The sequence below is a fragment of the Elephas maximus genome, chromosome 23, assembly GCF_024166365.1.
Source record: "Elephas maximus indicus isolate mEleMax1 chromosome 23, mEleMax1 primary haplotype, whole genome shotgun sequence".
In the NCBI taxonomy this organism is placed as follows: domain Eukaryota; kingdom Metazoa; phylum Chordata; class Mammalia; order Proboscidea; family Elephantidae; genus Elephas; species Elephas maximus.
This window is the reverse complement of record NC_064841.1, coordinates 17,930,189-17,952,307: the sequence shown is the minus strand read 5'-3', so window position 1 is coordinate 17,952,307 and position 22,119 is coordinate 17,930,189. Positions and strand designations below refer to the sequence as shown.

General features: G+C 42.3%; 1 protein-coding gene across 1 annotated transcript in view; it reads left to right on the top strand.

Annotated features, from left to right (window-relative positions):
* The first annotated feature begins 19,180 nt into the window (after positions 1-19,180).
* The window catches only part of GRK7 (G protein-coupled receptor kinase 7), a 45,788-nt gene continuing 42,849 nt past the window's right edge, over positions 19,181-22,119 (top strand). Inside the window, exons 1-2 of the mRNA XM_049867650.1 lie at positions 19,181-19,792; positions 20,366-20,803. Coding sequence (XP_049723607.1) covers positions 19,181-19,792; positions 20,366-20,803 — 1,050 coding nt within the window. The remainder of the gene's footprint in view (positions 19,793-20,365; positions 20,804-22,119) is intronic.

Here is a 22,119-nt window from a genome sequence, read left to right as displayed (position 1 = left end):
TACTCTGTCTTATAGCGTTGCTATGAGTTGGAATCGACTCGCCGGCAGTGGTGGGAGTGTATTCAGAAGGTGCCCTGGTGGTGCAGTGGTTAAGCGCATGGTTGCTAACCCAAAGGTCAGCAGTTCGAACCCACCAGACACTGGGAGAAAGATGTGGCAGTCTGCTTCCGTAAAAAGATTATAGCCTTGGAAACCCTACCACTCCGCCTTTTAGGGTTGCTATGAGTCAGATGTGACAGCAGTGGGAAGTGTATTGGGAACAATCAGTCATATTTAGCGACTTTTCCATTTATACAAGTTGCATTCTTGTATTACAGCTAACATCAAAATCAGTAAATCTTACCCTATCAGACCCACTGCTTCCTTTTTATTAAAAATGTGTACCCTTTACTAGGGAATTCATAGGTACCTCTCCTACACACGTAATATACATAATTATGGAACTGTACTATAAAAGAAATTTAGAATTGAGTTGTATTTCAGTGTGTAAATGGACGTAATTACACGAGAAGACAGTGAAGTAGGCTGATGCTTGTGTATTTATGTACCATCACTATAGGTGAACAGCGACAATTAGAAACAGCATTCCCACGGATAAGACTTCCACCTCCCCCATCGCAAATCACTTAGTAAAGCTCTGTTAGTTGCATATTTGGAAAATTCAATGGATTTGAAAACCAGTGCATAGTATAGAACAAACTTCATGGTTGGTTAAAGAATACCTGGTGTTTACGTGTATACAGAAGATAGGTTCTAGGCTCAGGTAATCAAACATTTTCCACTACATGAACTTGAAAGTCATGCAGGATGCTGAACAATGTGTGGGACTGTCCTATACACTGCAAGCCGACTAACCTCCCTGGCTCTGTCCACTCAGCTCCAGCGGCACCATCAATCTTTGTGACATCCAAAAAAAGTTTCACATTTCCAAAGCATCCCTTTAGGAGTAGCACCGGCTTCTTTGGGAGCATTTGTCTAAGAGGTTGTCCAGGCAATTACCATATACACTTTACTGGCTGAGTCTCCCAGAAACGTCCTAAAATGACACAAAATAACTTCTTCAGAATTTTTAAAGGGTTCAGGTTTTTAAATGGGAAAATGTTGGTAGTTCAAATCCACTAGCCATGCCTTGGAAACCCTATGGGGTAGTTCTACTCTGTCCAATACGTTCATTATGACTTGGAATCAATGAGCTTGGTTTTTATGCTAAAAAGAAGAGTCCATAGAACCAAATCTTGCTACCGGCGTACTCTTCTGGAGAGGTGTGAGCAACTCTTTGGTGTTTAATACCTGGTGCACATGCGGAGTTGAATATTCACTTGGCAAAGGCTTCTAGGTTCAAAATTACTTTCCTGAAGCTACTGTAGAAGGCTTTAAAAAAAAAAAAAATCATCAGAAAAAAATTTAAAAAGAATTTAAGTGTTCCTTTAGAAGTTGAGTAGATATCTGATAAGAAAATGAGTAAGAAAAAAAGTACTTTGTTGTTTTTTAAGTTATTCCAAAGATTCAGTTTAGGTAATGGACATTATATATTCTTGTCTTAGTTATCTAGTGCTGCTATAACAGAAATACCACAAGTGGATGGCTTTAACAAAGAGAAGTTTATTCTCTCACGGTCTAGTAGGCTATAAGTCCAAATTCAGGGCGGCAGCTCCAGGGAAAGGCTTTCTTTGTGAGCTCTGGAGGAAGGTTCGTGTCGTCGATCTTCCCTTGGCCTAGAAGCTTCTCTGTACAGGAACCTCAGGTCCAAAGGACACACTTTGCTCCTGGCATTGCTTTGTTGGTGGTATGAGGTCCCCGTGTCTCTCTGCTGGCTTCTCTCTTTTATATCTCAAAAGAGATTGCCTGAAGACACTATTTAATCTTGTAGATCTCACCAATGTAACTGCCTCTAATCGATCTCATTACATCATAGTTAGGATTTACAATACACAGGGAAGTCACATCAGATGACAAAATGGTAGATGATCATATAATACTGGGAATCATAACGTAGCCAAGTTGACAGATATTTTGGGGAGGACACAATTCAATCCATGACAACTCTGCAATGAAAGTTAGGAAATAGCAGTTTTTACTTTTGTAAACCCTTGTTTAAAAGAATATTTAAAGAAAAATATTACTGATTTGTGTACAAAGGAAATTGGAATCAAAGTACAAACCAATATATTTTAAATTTTAATCCATTTTGTATTGAGCATTTGAAAGGCAGAGCAAAATACGTGAAAAGTGTTTACATGAAAGTTCCCCTTTTACCATCTTTACGTCGTTATTCCATTTCTGCCATGAGTAGATTTTGTCCAACAAAATATGTCTTACGGGGAAAGTATCTCCTCTGCATTTTGATATTCTTACTGAGCCTAATGGATAAGAGCCAAAACTCCAGAGCCAGGATGCCTGGGTATGAATCCCAGCCCTACCACTTACTTTGAGTGACATTGGGCAGGTTACTTAGCCTTTCCATACCTCAGTTTCCACATATGTAAAATGCAGATAATGACACCTACCTCATTACATTGTTTTGAGGATTGAGGACTAAATGGATTAATGAACATGTAGAACTCTGGGAACAGTACGCAGTTCATGGGAAGTGCTACTGTTAGTATTTCATTTTAGTCGTTTTTGGAAGCTCCTTTAATAGAAGTGTCGCTTTCAAAATGTGTTTTCAGTTATGGGATAGCACACCCCTAAATATTCCCAGTAAAAAATACTAGAAAACTAATTGTGAACACGTTTAGATTACTTGTAGCACTGTGAGTTTTTGTGAAGGATGGTAATGGGGCTTTCGTGATCTGCCTGCTGTGTTTTTTCTGCCTGTTAGATTTTTCTAATCAGTCCGTCAGCACAGTTTCCAAATTTTATATTAAGAAAAGTTTTTGTGAATGTTGAGCACTCGTTTTAGATTTTCCGTTTTGATAGACATGTTTCATGGAAATCTTGCACATAGAAATGGGAAAATGTTTTTGGTGCCCTGGTGGTGCGTTAGTTAAGCACTTGGCTGCTAACTGAAAGGTCAATGGTTTGAACCCATCGGCTGCTCCAGGGGAGAAAGTGTCAGCCTGCTTCTGGTAAGAAACCCTACGGGGTGGTTCTGCTCTGTCCTATAGGGTTGCTATGCGTTGGAATCGATTCGATAGCAGTGGGTTCCGTGGTTTAGAAAGCCAATCTTTCGTAACATCCCTCATTTGCCTTTTTCACAGACTTTCAGGCTAGGAGTAAGCTACACAATCAACCTGCTTCTTTCTGTTGTCTATATACTTGATAAACCTGGGTCAATAAAGAACAAAAGCCTCCTTGTCCTAGGTGGGTGGCAAGTAAACATTTTCTCTGGGTGAGTTTAGCTGCCGTGGAGCATGATAGGAAGATGGAAATTCTGGATTCAATCAGCTTAGGTTAGAATCTTGGCTCCATCATTTACTAGCTACGTGATCTAGCACAAAATCCTTCATTTCTCTGTGTCTATTTCCTCAACTAAAAGAAGCAGTATTCTTGACCCCATAGAGCTGTGATGAAGATCAATACGTGTTCGCTGCCAACAACAGTACCTGAAACATGAGCACTCAGTAAACGCTAGCCATTATTGTACATCACTATTGCCTGTGCTTCTCTCTTTGCCTTAATTATAGAAATGGCCCTTAAGAAAGGGAAAGGTAGATTGTTTGCAGTGATGCTTTTTGTAAGAATCATGATGTTTCTGAGCAGCCGCAACCCGTAAAGAATTTCCAACCTAAGTTTTTAGGAGAGTTTTTGTTTGTTTACCTCCCCAACACATCGGAAAAACACATTCCCATCAGCAACAATGGGCTCTTTCACAGTGATTCCCAAAGAAGTGAGTGTGTGTGTGTGTGTGTGTGTGTGTGTGTGTGTGTGTGTGTGTGTGTGTAGCAAACAGGGCAGGGAGAAGAGTTCAAAAATGCTGCCCAGATGAAAATCTCAGTTAATTTCAGAAACTATCCCAGCACAGACAAAATGTTCTACACCATTTGCATTTTATCCTAGTCTCTAAGAAGATACCTACCTACCAACTGTTTAAATTTATTGGAATTTATATAGAAAATGCAGTGAAGTTATTTTTACCAAAACTTTAGTATAATAGAATTATTGGAATTCTTACCAGACCACCCAGGCGTGACTGTTTATAGTTTATACTTATAGAATACATTTTTCATGGCCGGTTAATATAATTCTTATCTAACTCTTTAGTTGGAGCCCTGGTGGCATGGTGGTCAAGAGCTCAGCAGCTAACCAAAAGGTCAGCAGTTCAAATCCAGCCCAAAACTGGAAACAACCCAAATGTCCATCAACAGAACAATGGAACGTTTCTCAGCAGTAAAAAGGAGTGAACTACTGATACAGGCTACAACATGGATGAATCTCAAAACATTATGTTAAGCAAAAGAATCCAGGCAAAAAAGAGTACTTAACTGTGTGATACCATTTATATGAAGTTCAAGAACAGGCAAAACTAATCTATAGTGATAGAAATCAGAAGAACGGTTGCCTCTCAGTGAGGGGAAGGGAGATATTAACCGGACAAGGGCACAAGAAAGCTTTCAGGAATGATGGAAATGTTCTATATCTTGATGAGTATATACATTTGTTAAAACTTGTCAAATGGTGCCCTTAAGAGCCGTACATTTGACTCTATGTAAATTTTTTTTTTTAAAGACAGAGATGGCTATGATTGTTTAAGACCATAATCAACACACTTGCTGCTAAATGGAAAATAGAGCGCCAACCACAAAGAAAATGCGTTAGTGGTTGTTCCATTTGTCTTATTGTTCAACTCATCAAGAAAGCACTCAAATCAAAATAATTGTGTTTCTCGTCTTGTTCTGGTCCTCTGTGGAGGTAACCTGAGAAAGGCTCCTTGGAGTTCATTAGAAGTGCTATGTTTTCAAGAAGTTCACCAAGATGTAGAAGAAATAGGTGATGGAAGAAGCGATTTTTTTTTTTCAAGGTAAAAATGTTTTTATTCATTCCATCCCACTTCTAGAACATTTTGCAGGGTTTTCAATATGCACAATCTTGGAAGTTCCCACACCTACATGATGGAGATTGCAGAGTACCCTGAAATTTCTCACTGAACTCTCACTTTTCTAACAGGTTAAATCATCTTATGGATGACAAATATAAACTTCCTGTAGTTTATGCTTAAGATAGCCCTTGACTCCCCTGAAGACTGCAGTGCTGAGCTTCTCTCTGATGGCAGGCCCAGAACTGAGGTCCTGTGCGTGCATGCAGATTCTCTAATAAAGCTTAGGAGTGCTGCAGTTCTACCATCACCACCGCAGCCTATTGTTTTGTCATTAAAGGGAATACAAAGGAAAAGGAGCTACTCTTGAAGCCCTTGCTGCAGTCTCCACCATCAGCTTGGAAACCCATCATCTAACCAAGCAAATGCCCCAATTCCTCCCAGCTCAGAGTCAGACCAGCACTCTGCCAGCTCTGCCTACATCTACCAGAGCAGAGGGGAGTCCCCTAAGTGCTCATCATAAGGCCTCCCTCTGCAGCCTGCTTAACAACTTCAGCAGTAGTACAGTTGGAGATCCAGAATCTTCCATGTGCACGGATGGCAAGACCAGCACCCTCCCTGCCCCTAACACTGAGATGCTGGCCACCACCATAGGCCCTTGGACCATCAGTCTCATCCTGCCCTTCATCCCTATTGTGGTCAGTCAACACAAGAATCCCAGGTTTCCAGCTCACCTCGAATTCTCTTAAACCTAATCCCATGTAGTTCTTTTTACATTTTACTCCCCTATTTCCTCCTTTTCTTCCCCCATTTCCCACTCCTCACCAAATTCTGAAACTCTTCTGTGCCCTCTGATACTCACACCAGCAAATTTGGATGGGAATTAACAGCTTTCGGAGTACCCTTAATGAGGGGCAGCAGTGGTTCAGTGGTAGAATTCTTCCCCTCCATGTGGGAGACCCAGTTCCCAGCCAGCGCTCCTCCTGCTCAGCCGCCAACATCTGTCAGTGGAGGCTCATGTGTTGCTACGATGCCGAACAAGTTTCAGCGGAGCTTCCACACTAAGATGGACCAAGAAGAAAGGTCTGACAATCTGCTTCCAAAAATCAGCCAATGAAAACCCTGTGGATCACAATGGTCCAATCTGAAACTGATCATGGGGATGGCATCACTGGACTGGGCAGCGTTTTGTTCTGTTGCGTACGGGACTCCATCCACAACCCATCATGGTGATGGTGCTGTACCAGGCAGCTTTTTCATTCCATTGTGCATGGAGCCACCACGAGTGGGGAGCCAACTCAATGGCAGCTAAGCAACAACAAACACCACCACCATCTTGTAGCTGTTCCTGTCAACCTGGACTGGCTTTGTGACTTGTTATGGCCAGTAGAATGTGGCAGAAGCGACGTTGTTATCTCCAAAGCCTAGATCTCAAGAGACCTTGCAGCTTCTGTCTTCACCCTTTTGGAAAACTGTCCTGAGACCAGCATGTCCTGAGGAAGCCTAGGAGGAAAGACCGTGGAAAGAGACTCAATCATCCCCAGCCTCCCAGCTGAGCTCAGCTGCCTGCCCGCTTGCCAACTGAACGCAGTCACATGAGTGAGCCAGGTGAGACGAGCAAAGAACTGCCCAGTCAAGGCACAGAATCATGAGAAATAATAAATCACTATCTTAGACTACTAAGTTTCTGAGTGGTTTGTAATGCAGCAGTCTGACGTAGTACATATTTTACACGTTTTCTTTATTGTCCGTCGCACTAAAATGTAATCTCCATAAAGACAGGGATTTTTATTCTAGGCTGTGCCTAGAACAGTGTCTGGCAAAATGGGTACTATATATATGTATATCAATCATTCAAACCAAACCTGTTGCCATTGAGTCGATTCCGACTCACAGTGACCCTATAGGACAGAGTAGAACTGCCCCATAGGGTTTCCAAGGAGCTCCTGGTGGATTCAAACTGCCGACCTTTTGGTTAGCAGCCGTAGCTCTTAACAATGACGCCACCCAGGGTTTCCAATACATATATATATATATATATATATATATATATATATATATATATATATATATATATATATATATATATATATACACATGTCTTTGTGGGGTGAATGAATGGACAAATCAAAGACATGTCAGGAGAGGTATGTTTGGATTTTAGTTGATATGACTTAGTATTCAGTTCTACCTTTACTAATTCCCAGGTCCTTTTATTCATCAAGGTCATTACTTGCAATGTAAGAGCAGGTGTGAGGTGTTAAAGGATCACCATCTGAATTTTCTATTGCATTTGTTTAGGATAACGTGTCAGAGTCCAGCCTTCCATTACGGCTCTTGCCATACATGGAACTAAGGCATCCCATCTGCTATTATCAAATGACCCTAATGTTACTACTTTTTATTAAACTAGGTGATATTAATATACTTTGTTGTTGTCATCCAGTGCCACCAAATTGATTCTGACTTGTGGCAACCCCATGTGTGCAGAGCAGAATTGTTCCATAGGGTTTTCAAGGATTTGACCTTTCAGAAGTAGATTGCCAGGCCCATCTTCCGAGGTGTCTCTGGGTGGATTTGAACCACCAACCTTTCAGCTAATAGTCAAGCCCTTAGCAATTCGCTCCACCCAGGAACTCCTTATATACTTTAAAATATACATTTTTTAATGCAATTGATCCTACCCCACCAGCAGACATTTAGCTGGGGCCTGCATGCTTAACTTGTTCATTCTTCCTTATACTTCTTTATTCTCGCAACTCTCAATTATTTTTATTCTTCAGTTAATGTGAAAAAAGTTTTTTTTTTAAGCAGAGTTAGCAAAATTTGTAGCAAATACTTAATTCTTCCCCGTTTCAGAATACAAAGTCTTTTATGTTCTACTAAAAACCACTTGGGCTTTCTTCCCCTTATTCTGTTCTTTGTAAAAACCACAAGAGCTTCTTCCACGTATCAAATATATGTTCTGTGAAGCTTATTTTGCTTTTTGTTTGTGAACATTGGGTCATTTGGTCTTCTCTAATGATTTCTTAGTCTTCTTTAATAAAATCTCTTCATTTCTGGAGGGTTGTGAATAGATTTTAAAAATCATTGTGTGAACACAAAGAGTTCATTTCTTTTGTCTATTTGCCATACTTTATTTCCAAATTGAATCTCTATCAGGACCAAAAAAAAAAAAACTCATAGTGACCATACAGGACAGAGAAGAACTGCCCCATAGAGTTTCCAAGAAGCACCTGGCGGATTTGAACTGCCAACCCTTTGGCTAGCAGCTGTAGCACTTAACCACTAAGCCACCACGGTTTCCTCTCTACCAGGAAGCATTTTCTATTTCCTTCAAATACACCAATTACTTAAGGTTGTCTTTCAGCTGCTGTGGCTCCTTCTTTAAGAAGAATATCCACCGTTATGGGTGTGTATCCGTTACTAGAACAATTAGAGTTTTATTTAGAGAGGAAGATGTTTATGTTATGTTGGATTATGGATCATAAGATTCAATGCTTATGAATTTATGATAAAAATGAGAAGCTTTAAACAGGTCTACAGATTCTTTCCCCCTATTAACACATTTAGAACTTCTTCTACCTTATCCAGAAAAAATTTCTCATCATCTATTCTTCATATGGCTTTTGAGAAAGGTTGGGTTTTTTATTGATAAAATTTTTTTTTATTCAGGAAATTGTTTTGTTATTAACTGGAATAGAGCTGAACTAGATGCTTAGTGTTATACCATGACACATACAAGGCATATAACTAGAAAATACACCATCGTAATGGTGAACAAAGTTCAAGAATCATTTCTAAATAGAACCCCAGCTTTCTTCTTTGTGTTTTAGACTTGACTGTTTGACCCTGTCTTAAGCTGTGTTCTCTAGAGAAGCAAAATGAGTGAAACGTCTGTGTGTGTGTGTAGATAGATACATATACATATATATATATATTTATGGAAAGAAAGAAAGAGATATCAAGGAAATGACTCACACAGTCATAGCAGATGGAAAATTCCAAATCTGTGGGTCAGGCTGGAGGCTTCTCCCAAACTCACATAGCTGTAGGGGCTGGCGAACCCAAGGTCCAGACCTCAGAGGCTGACGAATCCCAAGACTGGCACGCAAGCTGCTAGCTCAAGTCACAAGAATAAGAGGTCAGATGAACAGGTGCCAGCTGCAGGATCCAGAGGGAGCAAAAGCCAGCAAGCCTTGCCAGAAAGTCTTCCCACATTGGATGCAGGCCACACCCCCAAGGAAACTCCTTTTCAACTGATTGGCTACTCACAGCAGATCCCTCCATGGAGGTGATCACATTATATCAGATCTCATCATGGAAGCGATTATATCATTATACAACTGCCAAACTGCGTCGTAACTACCAAACCACTGAGGATCATGGCCCAGCCAAGTTGACACACAACCTTAACCATCACAGAGCCCATAGCTTCTCTGTGCTGTAGGAACAGTACAGAATGGAAAAATCACTTGATTGGAAAGTAGGACCCTGAGTCCCAAGTGTAGCACTTACTTTTTTCTGGTCTGTTTTTTCATGCACACTAAGAGCCTAGACCAGGTCAACAGGAAGGTTAAGTGAGTTATATTTAAATCTAAGTCCATGACTATTGGATAATGTTTGCGGTTAACAAGAAAATGTTTATTTTTAAACTATTTCCTAAAAGCTAGATTAACTGCTCCTTCCTCTGTGTTTCCATTGAACTTGGTGCCTACCTCTAAATGGCCTTTAATTACACTCTACCATGGTTATTATGTTAGACTGAGCTGCCAAACATAATACTTGCAACCAGACCCATCTTCCTTCTCTCTTATTATAACTGAAGAGCTTCTCTTCATCCTAAGGCCAGTCTTTAACCTGTTCTTTGAATCCTCCTCCTCCTGCCTTCTCAGGAAACTCATGTGTTTATTCTCATATATTTTAACCTTGCCCTCTATACTGGATCCTTCCTGTCAGCTTTTAATGTGCATATTGTTGTTGCTAGGTGCCATCGAGTCAATTCTGATTCATAGTCACCCAATGTGACAGAATAGAACTTTCCTATAGGATTTTCTAGGCTGTTTTTTTTTTTTTTTAATCTTTATGGGAGCAAATCACCAGGTCTTCTCTTCTGCAGAGCTGCTGGGTGGGTTCAAACCACCAACCTTTTGGTTAAAGCCAAGTGCTTAACCACTGTACCACTAGGGTTCCTTTTAAGATGCAAAAAAACTCTCCTTGTTGTCGAGTTGATTCTTTTCCTCTCCCCACACTCCTCAGCTCCCCATTGTGTATCTTTCCTCCCCTTTACAGCCAAAGTTCTTTGGTTGCAATCTCCACTTTTTTATCTTCTTTCCCTCCTCAACCCACTCCAGTCAGGCTTATCACCCCCATAACTCCACTGAAACAGTTCTACCCCAGGACTCCATGATTTCCATTATGCTGGATTTGATTGGCATTCCTTTGTCTTCATCTTCACCTCTCAGCAGCCTTTGATACAGTTGGCCACTCTCTCCTCGGTTTCTATGGCACCACACTGCCGTGGCTTTTCCTCTACTTCTCTGGCCCTTCCTTCTCTGTCTCCTTTGCAGTCTCACCCTCCTCTCCCTGCCAGTTAAATGTTGAAGATCTCAAGGCTTAGCCCTCGTCCTTCTTCTTATCTCATTTTGTACCCTTTAACTGGACAGGTTTTTCAATAACTACATTAATTATCACCTACACTACTCTGAAGAGTTCCTGGGTAGCACAAACAGTTAAGCACTGGACTACTAGCCATAAGGTCGGCAACTCAAACCCACCCAGAAGTGCCTCGGAAGACAGGCCTGGGCAATCTGCTTCTGAAGGATCACACCCTTGAAAACTCTATGGAGCAGTTCTTCTCTGCACACGTGGGGTCACCACTATGACTTGCAAGTGAGTATCTCCCCACAGACCTCTCCTCTGAACTCAAAACTTTTATATCCAACTGCTGCCTGTCTAACATTTCTACTTGGATGTCTCACAGGCAACTCCAAACTCCGCATGTCCCAAAATGAACTTACACCAGGACTTCTTCCAGGATTCCCTATCTTGGTGAATAATATAACCATCTGTTCAGTTCTCCAACCCAGAACCTTGGAGTTATCCCTTGTTGTTGTTAGGTCCCATCAAGTTGGTTCTGGCTCATAGCGACTCTATGTACAATAGAGCAAAACACTACCTGGTTCTGTACCATCCTCACAATCATTGCTATTTTTGAGTCCACTGTTGCAGCCCAGTGGTACCCCTTACATCTTCCTTTTCCTCACTACATATCACCAAGACCTGTCCATGTTACCTTCTAAATAGCTCAAGAATCATTCTGCTTTGCCCCATGTCTATGGCCGCCAGCTTTGATTACCTAGGCCACTGCAGTAGCTTCTCAACTAGACTCCCTGCTTCCAATCTATTCATCATACAGCAGCCAGTAGGATTTTTTGAAACACGAACATAACCATGTTATGTGGTTCAACACTCTAGGGCCTCCCATTGCTCTTAGCAGAAAGACAACATCCTTATGAGGATGGTTTGCTGCAGCCTCATTTTTTACCACCTTCCACCTCCTTCCTTCACGGCACTCCAGCTTCACTGGTCTTTAGGTTTCTTGGACATGCTATCCAACTCCCAGCCTTTTCACAGGCTACTTCCTCTTCGAGAAATGCTCTTCCCCTTCACTTGGCCAGCTAAACTCTACTGTCCCTTCAGGACAAAGCTCAGCCTCCCCTGACCTTCCAGGCCAAGTCTCTCTGCCATGCCCTGTCATGGTATCACATAACCGCCTGCTGGGCCATGTCTAACAAATGTAACATCATTTGGTGAATTTTGTCTTTCTCACTAGGCAGTAAGGTCCATACAGGCAGAGACCATGTCTGCTTTGGCACTCCACTATGGCCACAGCCACAGCACATGGCCAGTTGTTGTCAGGTTTCAGCTCCAACTCATAGCAACCCCATGTATAACAGAACAAAACATTGCCATCCTCACAATCATTGGTATATTTGAGCCCATTGTTGCAGCTACTGTGTCAATCCATCTCATTGAGGGTCTTCCTCGTTTTCGCTGACCCTCTACCAAGCATGATGTCCTTCTCTGGGGACTGGTCCCTCCTGAAAACATGTCCAAAGTATGTAAGATGAAGTCTTGCTATCCTCGCTTATAAGGAGCATTCTGGCTGTACTTCCTCCAAGGCAGATTTGTTCATTCTCCTGGCACGCCATGTTATATTCAACATTCTTTTCAAACACCACAATTCAAATGGGTCAATTCTTCTTTGGTCTTTCTTTTTCATTGTCCAGCATTCATATGCACATGACACAATAGAAAATACCATGGCTTGGGTCAGGCACACCTTAGTCATCACCCCAATAAGTACATGTGAGGGGAGCCAGTAGTGACATATGCAAATAAATAATTGTAGCGTAGCTAAATTAGGCTGGGTAACAAAAAAGAATAATAAAAATTTTTTAGAAACCCCAAAATCTCAAAGCTTAAACATAAAAGTTTATTTCTGGATATTAGATAATAAGGAATTAACGGTAATTGAGTTAGGGGTGACAAAGACATGGTAGTTGTGCTAGTCATCGGCCTGTTTGTTCTCAGATACCTTCTATGACTTTGCCCTTCTCTGATCTGTGTCACAGGAGCTCACCCCTGCCAGCTACATTTCCAGACCCTATTATCCTCTGGGAAACCCCGCGGTGTAGTGGTTAAGAGCTATGGCTGCTAACCAGAAGGTCAGCAGTTCAAATCTACCAAGCACTACATGGAAACTCTATGGGGCAGTTCTACTCTGTCCTGTAGGGTCGCTATGAGTAGGAATCAACTCAACAGCAATGCCTTTGGTTTTTGTTTTACTGTCCTTTAGCTACTTGCAGGATTAGGCCAAAGAAGACAGGAAGTCCCGCCCCCATCTCTCTTTACTTCCGGTGGTATCTCTGGCCGTAGTCACGTCTTCTCCAGTATCTCAGCTCACGCTGGACAGCTGCTCCCGGTGTGGTCCCAGCTCCTACGGGCAGCCCCCACCATGGCTCCATGTGGCCGGATGGCCGTGGCCAATGGGCTCTGGTAATGCACTTCCTCCTGCCTTTGTCACTCCGGTCCTAGGAGTGGAAGCAGCTTTCTGCTAGAGCTAATCTATAGGCTGTTTCTCATCTCCTCTTTGGCTTTGCAGTAATTACAACAGTTTTGCAATTAGTTCCCTATATTCAATCCTCCGCCGCCCCCCACTCAACTGCCTAGTATTCCTTCAAGCCCTTAAGTGATATTAAAAAAACAAACAAACAAAAAACTCCTTGCCGTGGAGCCGATTCTGACTCATAGCAACCCTATAGGACCGAGTAGAACAGCCCAGTAGGATTTCCAAGGAGCGGCTGGTGAATTTGAGCTGCCGACCTTTTGGTTAGCAGCCAAGCTCTTAACCGCTGCGCCAGGGCTCCCTAAGTGATACAGTTACTATATATTTTTGAAATATATGTATAGACATATATTTTAATATATTAAATATATTTTAGAATATTAATTAAAATATAAATTTTACAAAATATAAGCTTTTAGAATTTTAAATTTATGTATTTTATCAGTTGTATTTTAAATATTTTTATCTTAATATTTATTTTACTTATATGCTATATAATATATATATAAATATATGATATGTAGATGTAAGCCTATATAAAATAAAATAATGAAGTATTGATGGGTGCAATAATGTGGGATTTTCTTTAAAATATTCCAACAAAAAGGTGTTAGACGAAGGTGAAAGAGGATTGGCAAATGCCGTTAAGTGCAGAAGTTGGTGATGAATACATGGAAGTTCATTTTGTCATTCCCTACTTTTGTGTATGTTTGAAATTTTCCATAATAAAAAGTTCTCTAAAATACGATATCATAATAGCATCTTATTATAATAACCAAAACCAAACAGAACTCATAGGGACCCTGTAGGACAGAGTAGAACTGCCCCATAGGGTTTCTAAGCTGTAAATCTTTACAGTGGCAAACTGTCACATCTTGGTGCGTCGGAACTATCAACCTTTTAGTTAGCAGCCAAGCGCTTTAACCACTGCACCACCAGGTCTCCTCTTATTATAATAGTCTCCTTTTTTTATCCTCTGTGTTTTTTTATACTTAGTTCCCTGAAAAGTACCTTCTGTGTCATTTCTAATTTTGCTGCAAAAACCTCAGTTTTCTCTAGAGCCAATTGATCTTACTATTCAATATTTCAATTGAAACTCAAAGTGCTTATGAGAATTAAATTTTTGTGAGAAAATTCTCTGAGCATATTGAAATGATAGTTTAAACTTTGTCTAACTACCCCTCTTCTCTATTTCATATTTGACAAATCTTTAACTAACAAGATATCCTTGGTTACTTCCAGTGATTAAGTATAAAACGTGGCCAGCTGCTGTTGGAAGGGTTAAAGACCCTTTTGCTTTTCCTTCCAGTAGAGGGCTTCCACTGAAAGGAAAAAGTAAAATCTTTACTGTGGAAAGAGTCACATCAGAAGTTAAAGAATAATCTAGGTCTTTTGGGTATGCTAATGGTGAGATATTAGGCTGCTTCATAACTTAACACCGCTCAAAAGAGCTTCTCTTTGTTTCTGAGACCGTATAATGTAAAGTTCCATTCTTAATTCATCTTCAAATAGATGTGCTGTTGGACCAGGCTGAGAGTTGTGCGTTTTAGGAAGATCGCATTTGTGTGTGTGTGTGCTTTAGGTGAAAGTTTATAGCTCAAGTTAGTTTCTCATTCAAAGATTTGTACACGGATTGTTTTGTGACATTGGTTGCAATGCCCACAATGTGACAGCATGCTCCCCTTTTCCACCCCGAGTTCCTTATGTCCATTCGTCCAGTTTCTGTCCCTTCCTGCCTTATCCTGCTTTTGGAGAGGAGCTGCCCATTTGGTCTCAAGATATTTGATTGAACTAAGAAGCATGTTCCTCACATGTATAATTTTTTTTTGTTTTACAGGCCTGTCTGATCTTTTTCTGAAAAGTGGGCTTTGGGAACAGTTTCAGTTCTGGGTTAACAGTGTCTGGGGGCCACAGTTTCGGGGGATTCCTCCAGTCTCTGTCAGACCATTAAGTCTGGTCTTTTTACGTGAATTTGAATTCTGTTCTACATTTTTCTCCTGCTCTGTCCGGGACTCCCTGTTGTGATACCTGTCAGGGCAGTGCAGTCATTGGTAGTAGTTGACCAGCATCCAGCTCTTCAGGGAAGAACACATTCTTATTAGAAACCCAGATTTACTATTTTCCTAGAACAGTTAAGTGTAGGATATATTTTCAAATTGAAAATCCTTAGAAAGAGAAGCGAATCAACAACATCCCATTACTAATAGTTAACCTTTTTTTCGACTTGACAGCACTGGGTTTAATAGTTAACCTAAAGCTTTTTTAAAAATGTTCTTTGTGTTTCAAATGTATGACCTCAGAGCATTTTAAAATTAAGAATATGCACACCATAAATAATGCTTTAAACCACCCGATGCAAACAAAATAGAAGGCCTGGGCAAAGAGCACTTTTTCTTTTCTCCGGGTTGCAAAATTAGTCATAAAAAAAATTATTTTAGTTGTTTCCTGCTATGAACAAAAGCTATGATTTTCCTTTCAAAATAAAATGACAACTTCTCTTTTCCCATGACAGAGAGTAGTCTTCTTTTTATGGCAGAACACAGCAAATCATTCCACTGCAGTAGTTTGTGCAACTGGCTTCTGTTGTTAGAAATCTTGCCTGTTAGTGAATCTGATCTCACAGTCTTCCGGCACCACAGGGCACCATGGCTTTCCAAGGTCACAAGTAGCTCTGAGTTGGCTGCTTCCATATGAGGTGGCATAAGACCCAGGAACCCACCTTCTTTCACATGGCTTAGGTCTCTCCCATCTCCAACAGAACAGAAAAGCTTAATTTTGGACCTCATTTTTACCCCTGTATTGATATCATCATTGTGCAAGCTAGCACTTCGTAATCATTTCTTTGGACCAGGTGCTAATTGGCGTTTAATTCTGTCAATAGTTCACTCATGAATCACGTTTATTATCTGTTTTACAAATAAGGAGACAGAGGCTCAGAGAAGGTAAGCAACTTGCTCAGGGACGCATAGCTAGCACTTGCTAGATCTGCGGTTCAGATCTCTCAAGCAGTGCTGGAGTTAGTGCTGATAACCGGAGGGACACACCTCCAATCCAAGCTTTCTGGTACTTTTCCCACATGGCACAGATTAGCCAGCTGTGTGCAGGACTTGACTCTGCTTCTCAGCTGAGGATTCAGTGCTGTTCTTTATTGCACATAAAATTACTGTTTCATTAAGTTAGAGAAAGCCTTGGACCATACTGTTAGCAATCACATACAGGATTCTATTTTACATAGATCTCTCCATTTTTTCAGGTGTGTAAAACTTAAAAAATAATGATAATCTGTCTAAAATTACCAGTAGGCAACATATTGTCGTTTTATAACTTCTAAACTTCGTGTTCAAATATTATTTAAAGTCTGTTCTCATCATCAGACAATTTTTAATTAATGAGAGAGTGAGTGAGTTCTTTAACCCAAATGACTTATCACTGATGGGAAAAGAAACAAAAAAAAAACTTCCTTTTTTTTTTGTGTGTGTGAGTGACAAAGCTAAAGAAGGGGTAAGTCTGCACTGTCCAACAAGGTAGCCATGGCCACATGTGGCTCCTGAGCACTTGAAATGTGGCTAGTCTGAATTGAGATACGTCATAAGTATAAAATACAAACCAGATTTTGAAGCCCTGGGACATAATAAAAGAGTGTAAAAATATCCCATTAGTAATTTTTATATCAATTACATATTGAAATGATAATAATTTGGATCTGCGTGGTTAAATAAGAAACTACTAAAGTTAATTTCACCTGTTTCTTCGGATTTTAATGTGGCTAGGTTGGAAGTTTGAATCTGCCAGGCGCTCCTTGGAAACTCTATGGGGCATTTCTACTCTGTCCTATAGGGTCGCTATGAGTCGGAATCGACTCGACGGCACTGGGTTTTTATTAGAGAGTTTTAAATTACATATGTGGCTTGCATATTTCTATCAGACAGTGTTGGGTTAAGTGACTCCTAAGGGATAAAACCAAGTATTAGTGCCAGTGGAATTAAGCAATTCATAGCAACTATATTTCATTGGTAGAAAACATTCTTTTTTCAGTGATAAGATTGAATATCCATGTGATGACAGTTCTGTCATTTTCTCAAAGCTCTGCCCTGTTATATTGCCGCTGTATTCTTAAGAGCCATAGGAAAAGGCACCAGGAGAGATTCTCTGACTGTTTTTTCACTACACAGAAATGAGGGCTGGGAGATGCCCTCTTGAGAACAAAAAAGCCCCAGCGCTCCTTGGGTGGCTTCACAGAAGATGGCATGATTCTGACCAGTGGTCCCTCATGTGGATCCCCCTCTCTGCAGTAGGGGTGATTGTTTACACACAGCATGCAAAGCCAAAGGGCACCCACGAGTTCATTACATAATTCTTGGTAGTGTGAGGCCAAGTGTGGATCTGCTCTGGGGGAATGGCCGGCAGGCTCTGACAGGCAGACCGAGGCGGTCATCACCATGTTTTGACAGAGTGTGTGCTCCAAATTGTTTATTTGGAAAAAGACTGACCAGTTTCCCTCCCCCATCGCCTTTTTTTTTTTTTTTCTCCTTTTTCTTTTAAACACTCTGGCATAATACTGAATGGCTTTGTTTTTAAGCTGTCTTCATCGTTGTGAAAAAAAAAAAAAAAAAGCCTGAATATTATTTCCCTGTAGGATGCTAGTTGTTATTTTTGGAGCAGAGATTCTTAGCCTGATCTCTGTCTAAACCAATTTCTGTGTTCTGTGAAATCATGGTCTGTGACAGCTCCCAGCGTCCACTGTGGAGAGAAGCTTCCCTGTGTGAGGGAGAGGGGGCAAAGATCTTGAGGGACCATGCCTGAAACATCACTGCTCTCCTCCAAACTTGAAGGTCTCCTGAGCATTCTGATTCCCATATCCCACCTGTTAGATGGTAACCTCGGAAAAGTCACAGTCACAAGCCGGGAGTGGCCTGCCTTCCCTCACTGTCATGGAAAATTCTTGCGCTATTTGGAGCCCACACTCTCTAGGCTGACTCCCTTCATCTCTCTATTTCAGGAATATGGCTTTTTCTGCCCTTGCCACTTCATGGTATGTTTCGGGTCAAGGTGACCCCACTGTATATTTAGCCCAAGATACTTCAAATCACAGGCCTCCTCAGAGAACAGCCAGCTTTGTTTGAGAGCCACAGCCCACCCTGAGGGGCCTCTGGGAGCATGCCTCAGTTCTCAAAGTTCAGAGCACCCCTTCTGTAACCCACTATTGTCAGGCTGCTAGACACAGGCCTACTTCTCACAGTTCTTCTCCCAAATCTGTTGTTATTTCTATGGGTTTACATAGCTTGCATCTTGTAGGGAACATTGTAAAATTGGAAATTGTTTAAAATACAGTTGTCAGCAACAAATAATATACCAACTTATTAGTACAGGCAGTACCCAGGTTATGAACGAGATCTGTTCCCAAGTGTGTTCTTTAAGTGGAATTTGTAGGTGAGTCAGAACAGGAGCATACAGCTCTTATTTAGCCTTACTCTAGTGCAAAAAAAGGCTCCAAACCTTTGCATTGATTTAAAAGCTGGGCATGGAGCAAGTGAAGGTGATCGTGATGAAGAATTTGTTTGGGGTAGGGGTTGGTTCAATCATTTCAAAGTGAGGACAAATTTACATAACATGAAAGGGCAAGTGCAAGTTGTCCCTAACTCCGAAGTTCGTAACCCGGAGACTTACTGTACTCCATTCCTTTGAAAATTGGTAGATCTTTGTATATTCAGGGAACAGATGTGTATGGAGACCAGCCCTCATCACGAATAGGCCAACAGGGAGGCAGGAGTGGAGTGAGTAGATCTAGGTAGGCATGACTGTGTGATTTTGCCTTGGTGGATGGGAGCATGACCTGTAACATGCTATACTTAGCCAGCCAAAGCTTCTTACAGGAGAAATCTCTTCCTTTCCATCCCTCCAACACCCTCCACCAGGGCCCACCTGCAGACCAGAAGACTCACTGCAAATCCCCTGGAAGTTATTTAGTCTTAGAACTGAAAGCAGCCAGCTGGTTACCAGACCTGACTGAGTCCCAGCCCCAGCCTTTCACTCTTCCTTCATTATCCTGTAGAGCCTCCCTCTCTGTGAGAGCCATGGTTGACATGGGGGGCTTGGACAACCTGATCGCCAACACAGCCTACCTGCAGGCCCGGAAGACATTGGAAGGAGACAGCAGGGAGCTGCAGCGGCGCCGGCGAAGCCTGGCGCTGCCTGGCCTGCAGTGCTGTGCTGAGCTCCGCCAGGCCCTGACCCCCAACTTTGACAGCCTGTGTGAGCAGCAGCCCATTGGCCGCCGCCTCTTCCGGGACTTCCTAGCCACAGTGCCCATGTACCGAGAGGCCGTGGCCTTCCTTGAGGAAGTGCAGAGCTGGGAGCTGGCTGAGGAGGGCCCCACCAAGGGCAGCACCCTGCAGGGGCTGGTGTCTACTTGTGCAGGTGGCCCTGCCTCAGGACACCCATACCCCTTCCTCAGCCAAGCTCTGGCCACCAAGTGCCAAGCAGCCACCACTGAGGAAGAGCGAGTGGCTGCGGTGGCTCTGGCCAAGACCGAGGCCATGGCCTTCTTGCAGGACCAGCCGTTCCGGGACTTCCTGGCCAGCCCCTTCTATGACAAGTTCCTGCAGTGGAAACTCTTTGAGATGCAGCCGGTGTCAGAAAAGTACTTCACTGAGTTCCGAGTGCTGGGGAAAGGTGGTTTTGGGGAGGTAAGTCTGTCAAGGATAGCGAAGCTGGAAGAAGAAGTATAGAGTATAAAAGTTGTTTTTTTTTTTTTAACCTCAAAGGAACTTCCTTAGAGCTGATTGCAGTTCCACACATGGAAAATCACTAGCTCGCTCTTAGCCTTTCTTTCTGGTCTCCACGTAAAATAAATGAGAATGGCATAGGAAAGACAGAAAAGATGTGGAATTGGCCAGGAAGCCTTATCATAGGGACCATCCCTGGAACATGCTGGAATGCCCTGGACACTTTGTGGAATGACAGTAACATATGATGGAAGCTATCCCTTTGACCTAATTATGGGAATTGAGATGGTTTGAGAAAAACTTCAGATATCTAAGAAAGCATACATCTTGGAGTAAAGCTGAGAATCCATTTTGCACCCCTGCTGTCCCCAGCTCTTCTTGAGGAACGTTCTTACCTACAACTTCTCTTTTCCCAGACGCCTGTCACCCTTTCCCCTTGGCTGATTCACTCACTCTCCTCCCAACCCTTTTTCCATCCTCCTTCCCATCTCTCCACTACCATCCACTTCTACCTATTCCTCTGTCTCCATTAAGGTATGTGCCGTTCAGGTGAAAAACACTGGGAAAATGTATGCCTGTAAGAAACTGGACAAGAAGCGGCTGAAGAAGAAAAATGGCGAGAAGATGGCTCTCTCGGAAAAGGAAGTCTTGGAAAAGGTCAGCAGCCCTTTCATCGTCTCTCTGGCCTATGCCTTTGAGAGCAAGTCACATCTCTGCCTGGTCATGAGCCTGATGAATGGGGGAGACCTCAAATTCCACATCTACAGGGTGGGCGATCGGGGCCTGGCCATGAGCCGAGTCATCTTCTACTCGGCCCAGATGACCTGCGGAGTGCTGCACCTCCACTCCCTTGGCATCCTCTACCGGGACCTGAAGCCTGAGAATGTGCTTCTGGACGACCTCGGCAACTGCAGGCTGTCCGACTTGGGGCTGGCCGTGCAGATGCAGGATGGCAAGTCCGTCACCCAGAAGGTGAGTGGCTCTCTACCTGGCCCGGGGTAGGGGTCAGAGTCAGAGAGGAAGGGGAGAGGGCTGTGCTATTCCAGGGCAAATGGGGCCCTGGACTTAATTCTTCTAATTTCCTTTGTCCTGAAGCCTTTATGTTGTCATCTTGCCTTAAGTGGAATGTTGTGAAAGGATTAGCTTAATTGGCTATTTGGGAGCTACTTTGCTCTCCTCTCTCGGGGTTGGGAGGTGGAATCTTCTCTGTGAGTTGGAGATCCTCTGTGCATGCCTGGTGAGGTGGAAAGAACACTGAATTCATCATCAGGGTGTTGATGTGTTTCTACCATTAACCACCTCCATGGGACCATGTTCCTTGGTCAATAGAGTCGTGGTTTCCTCTCCTGGAAAATGAAGGGACTGAACCCTAAAGTTCCAGCATCTTCAGAAATAAACTTTAATTGGAAAAAAAGAAACCCCTAGCACCTTCTCCCGTAACACTTGGTACATTAAAAGTAAACTAGGCCCTTTCTTGTTGAGTGCAGAATGAGGAGATCTTGGGTGAAGGTAAAATTTTAAATGAGAATATACAGAAGATGTTGAACAAAGGCAACTGATGTTTATGTTGGCCCATCTTGTTCAGAGTGACTTGTAGAGAATTTTTTTGATTAAAAAGGGAATTATAATTAAGCAATTATGTTAAGTGAACAACAGAAAATCTCTAAGATTCTGACAGGCCTTTTTCACTGAGCTGTTTCTGCACATGAAGGTAAATGCCCCAGTCAGGTTCTTAACTCTTCAATTAAAACTTTGTCTTTGCATGGCTTTTCAGCTTAAAAATTAGAGGGAAGGAACAATCAGGTGAGGATGAGGAAAATCCTGGCAAGTTTGGGAAATTGCAGGTGATAGTATGTGGCTGAAATGTAGGGGTGTTGGCAAGATATATGGGACTGAGAGCCTGCAGAGGCATGGGTATCCATCTGGCCCAGGCAAGAGATAATGGGGGCTTGTGTAAGGCAGGTGGACTGAAGAAGTGGAAGCGGTTGGAGAGAGACCTGATAGGACTTCAGGATCAGTTGGGTATGAGGGTGAAGGGGGTGAGAGTCTCTAGCTCCAGCGACCAGAAGGAGGAGCAGAGTTGTGGGGAAGATGGTGAGACCACTTGTGATCGATATTGTATATGAAGCTCCTGTGGAACAGACCAGCCAAGTTGGGCATTTAGGTCTACATGTCTGGCACTGTGAAGAAAGGTCTGGGCTAGTGTCTTAGTTATCTAGTGCTGCTATAACAGAAGTACCACAAGTGGGTGGCTTTAACAAACAAATTTATTTTCTCATAGTTTAATA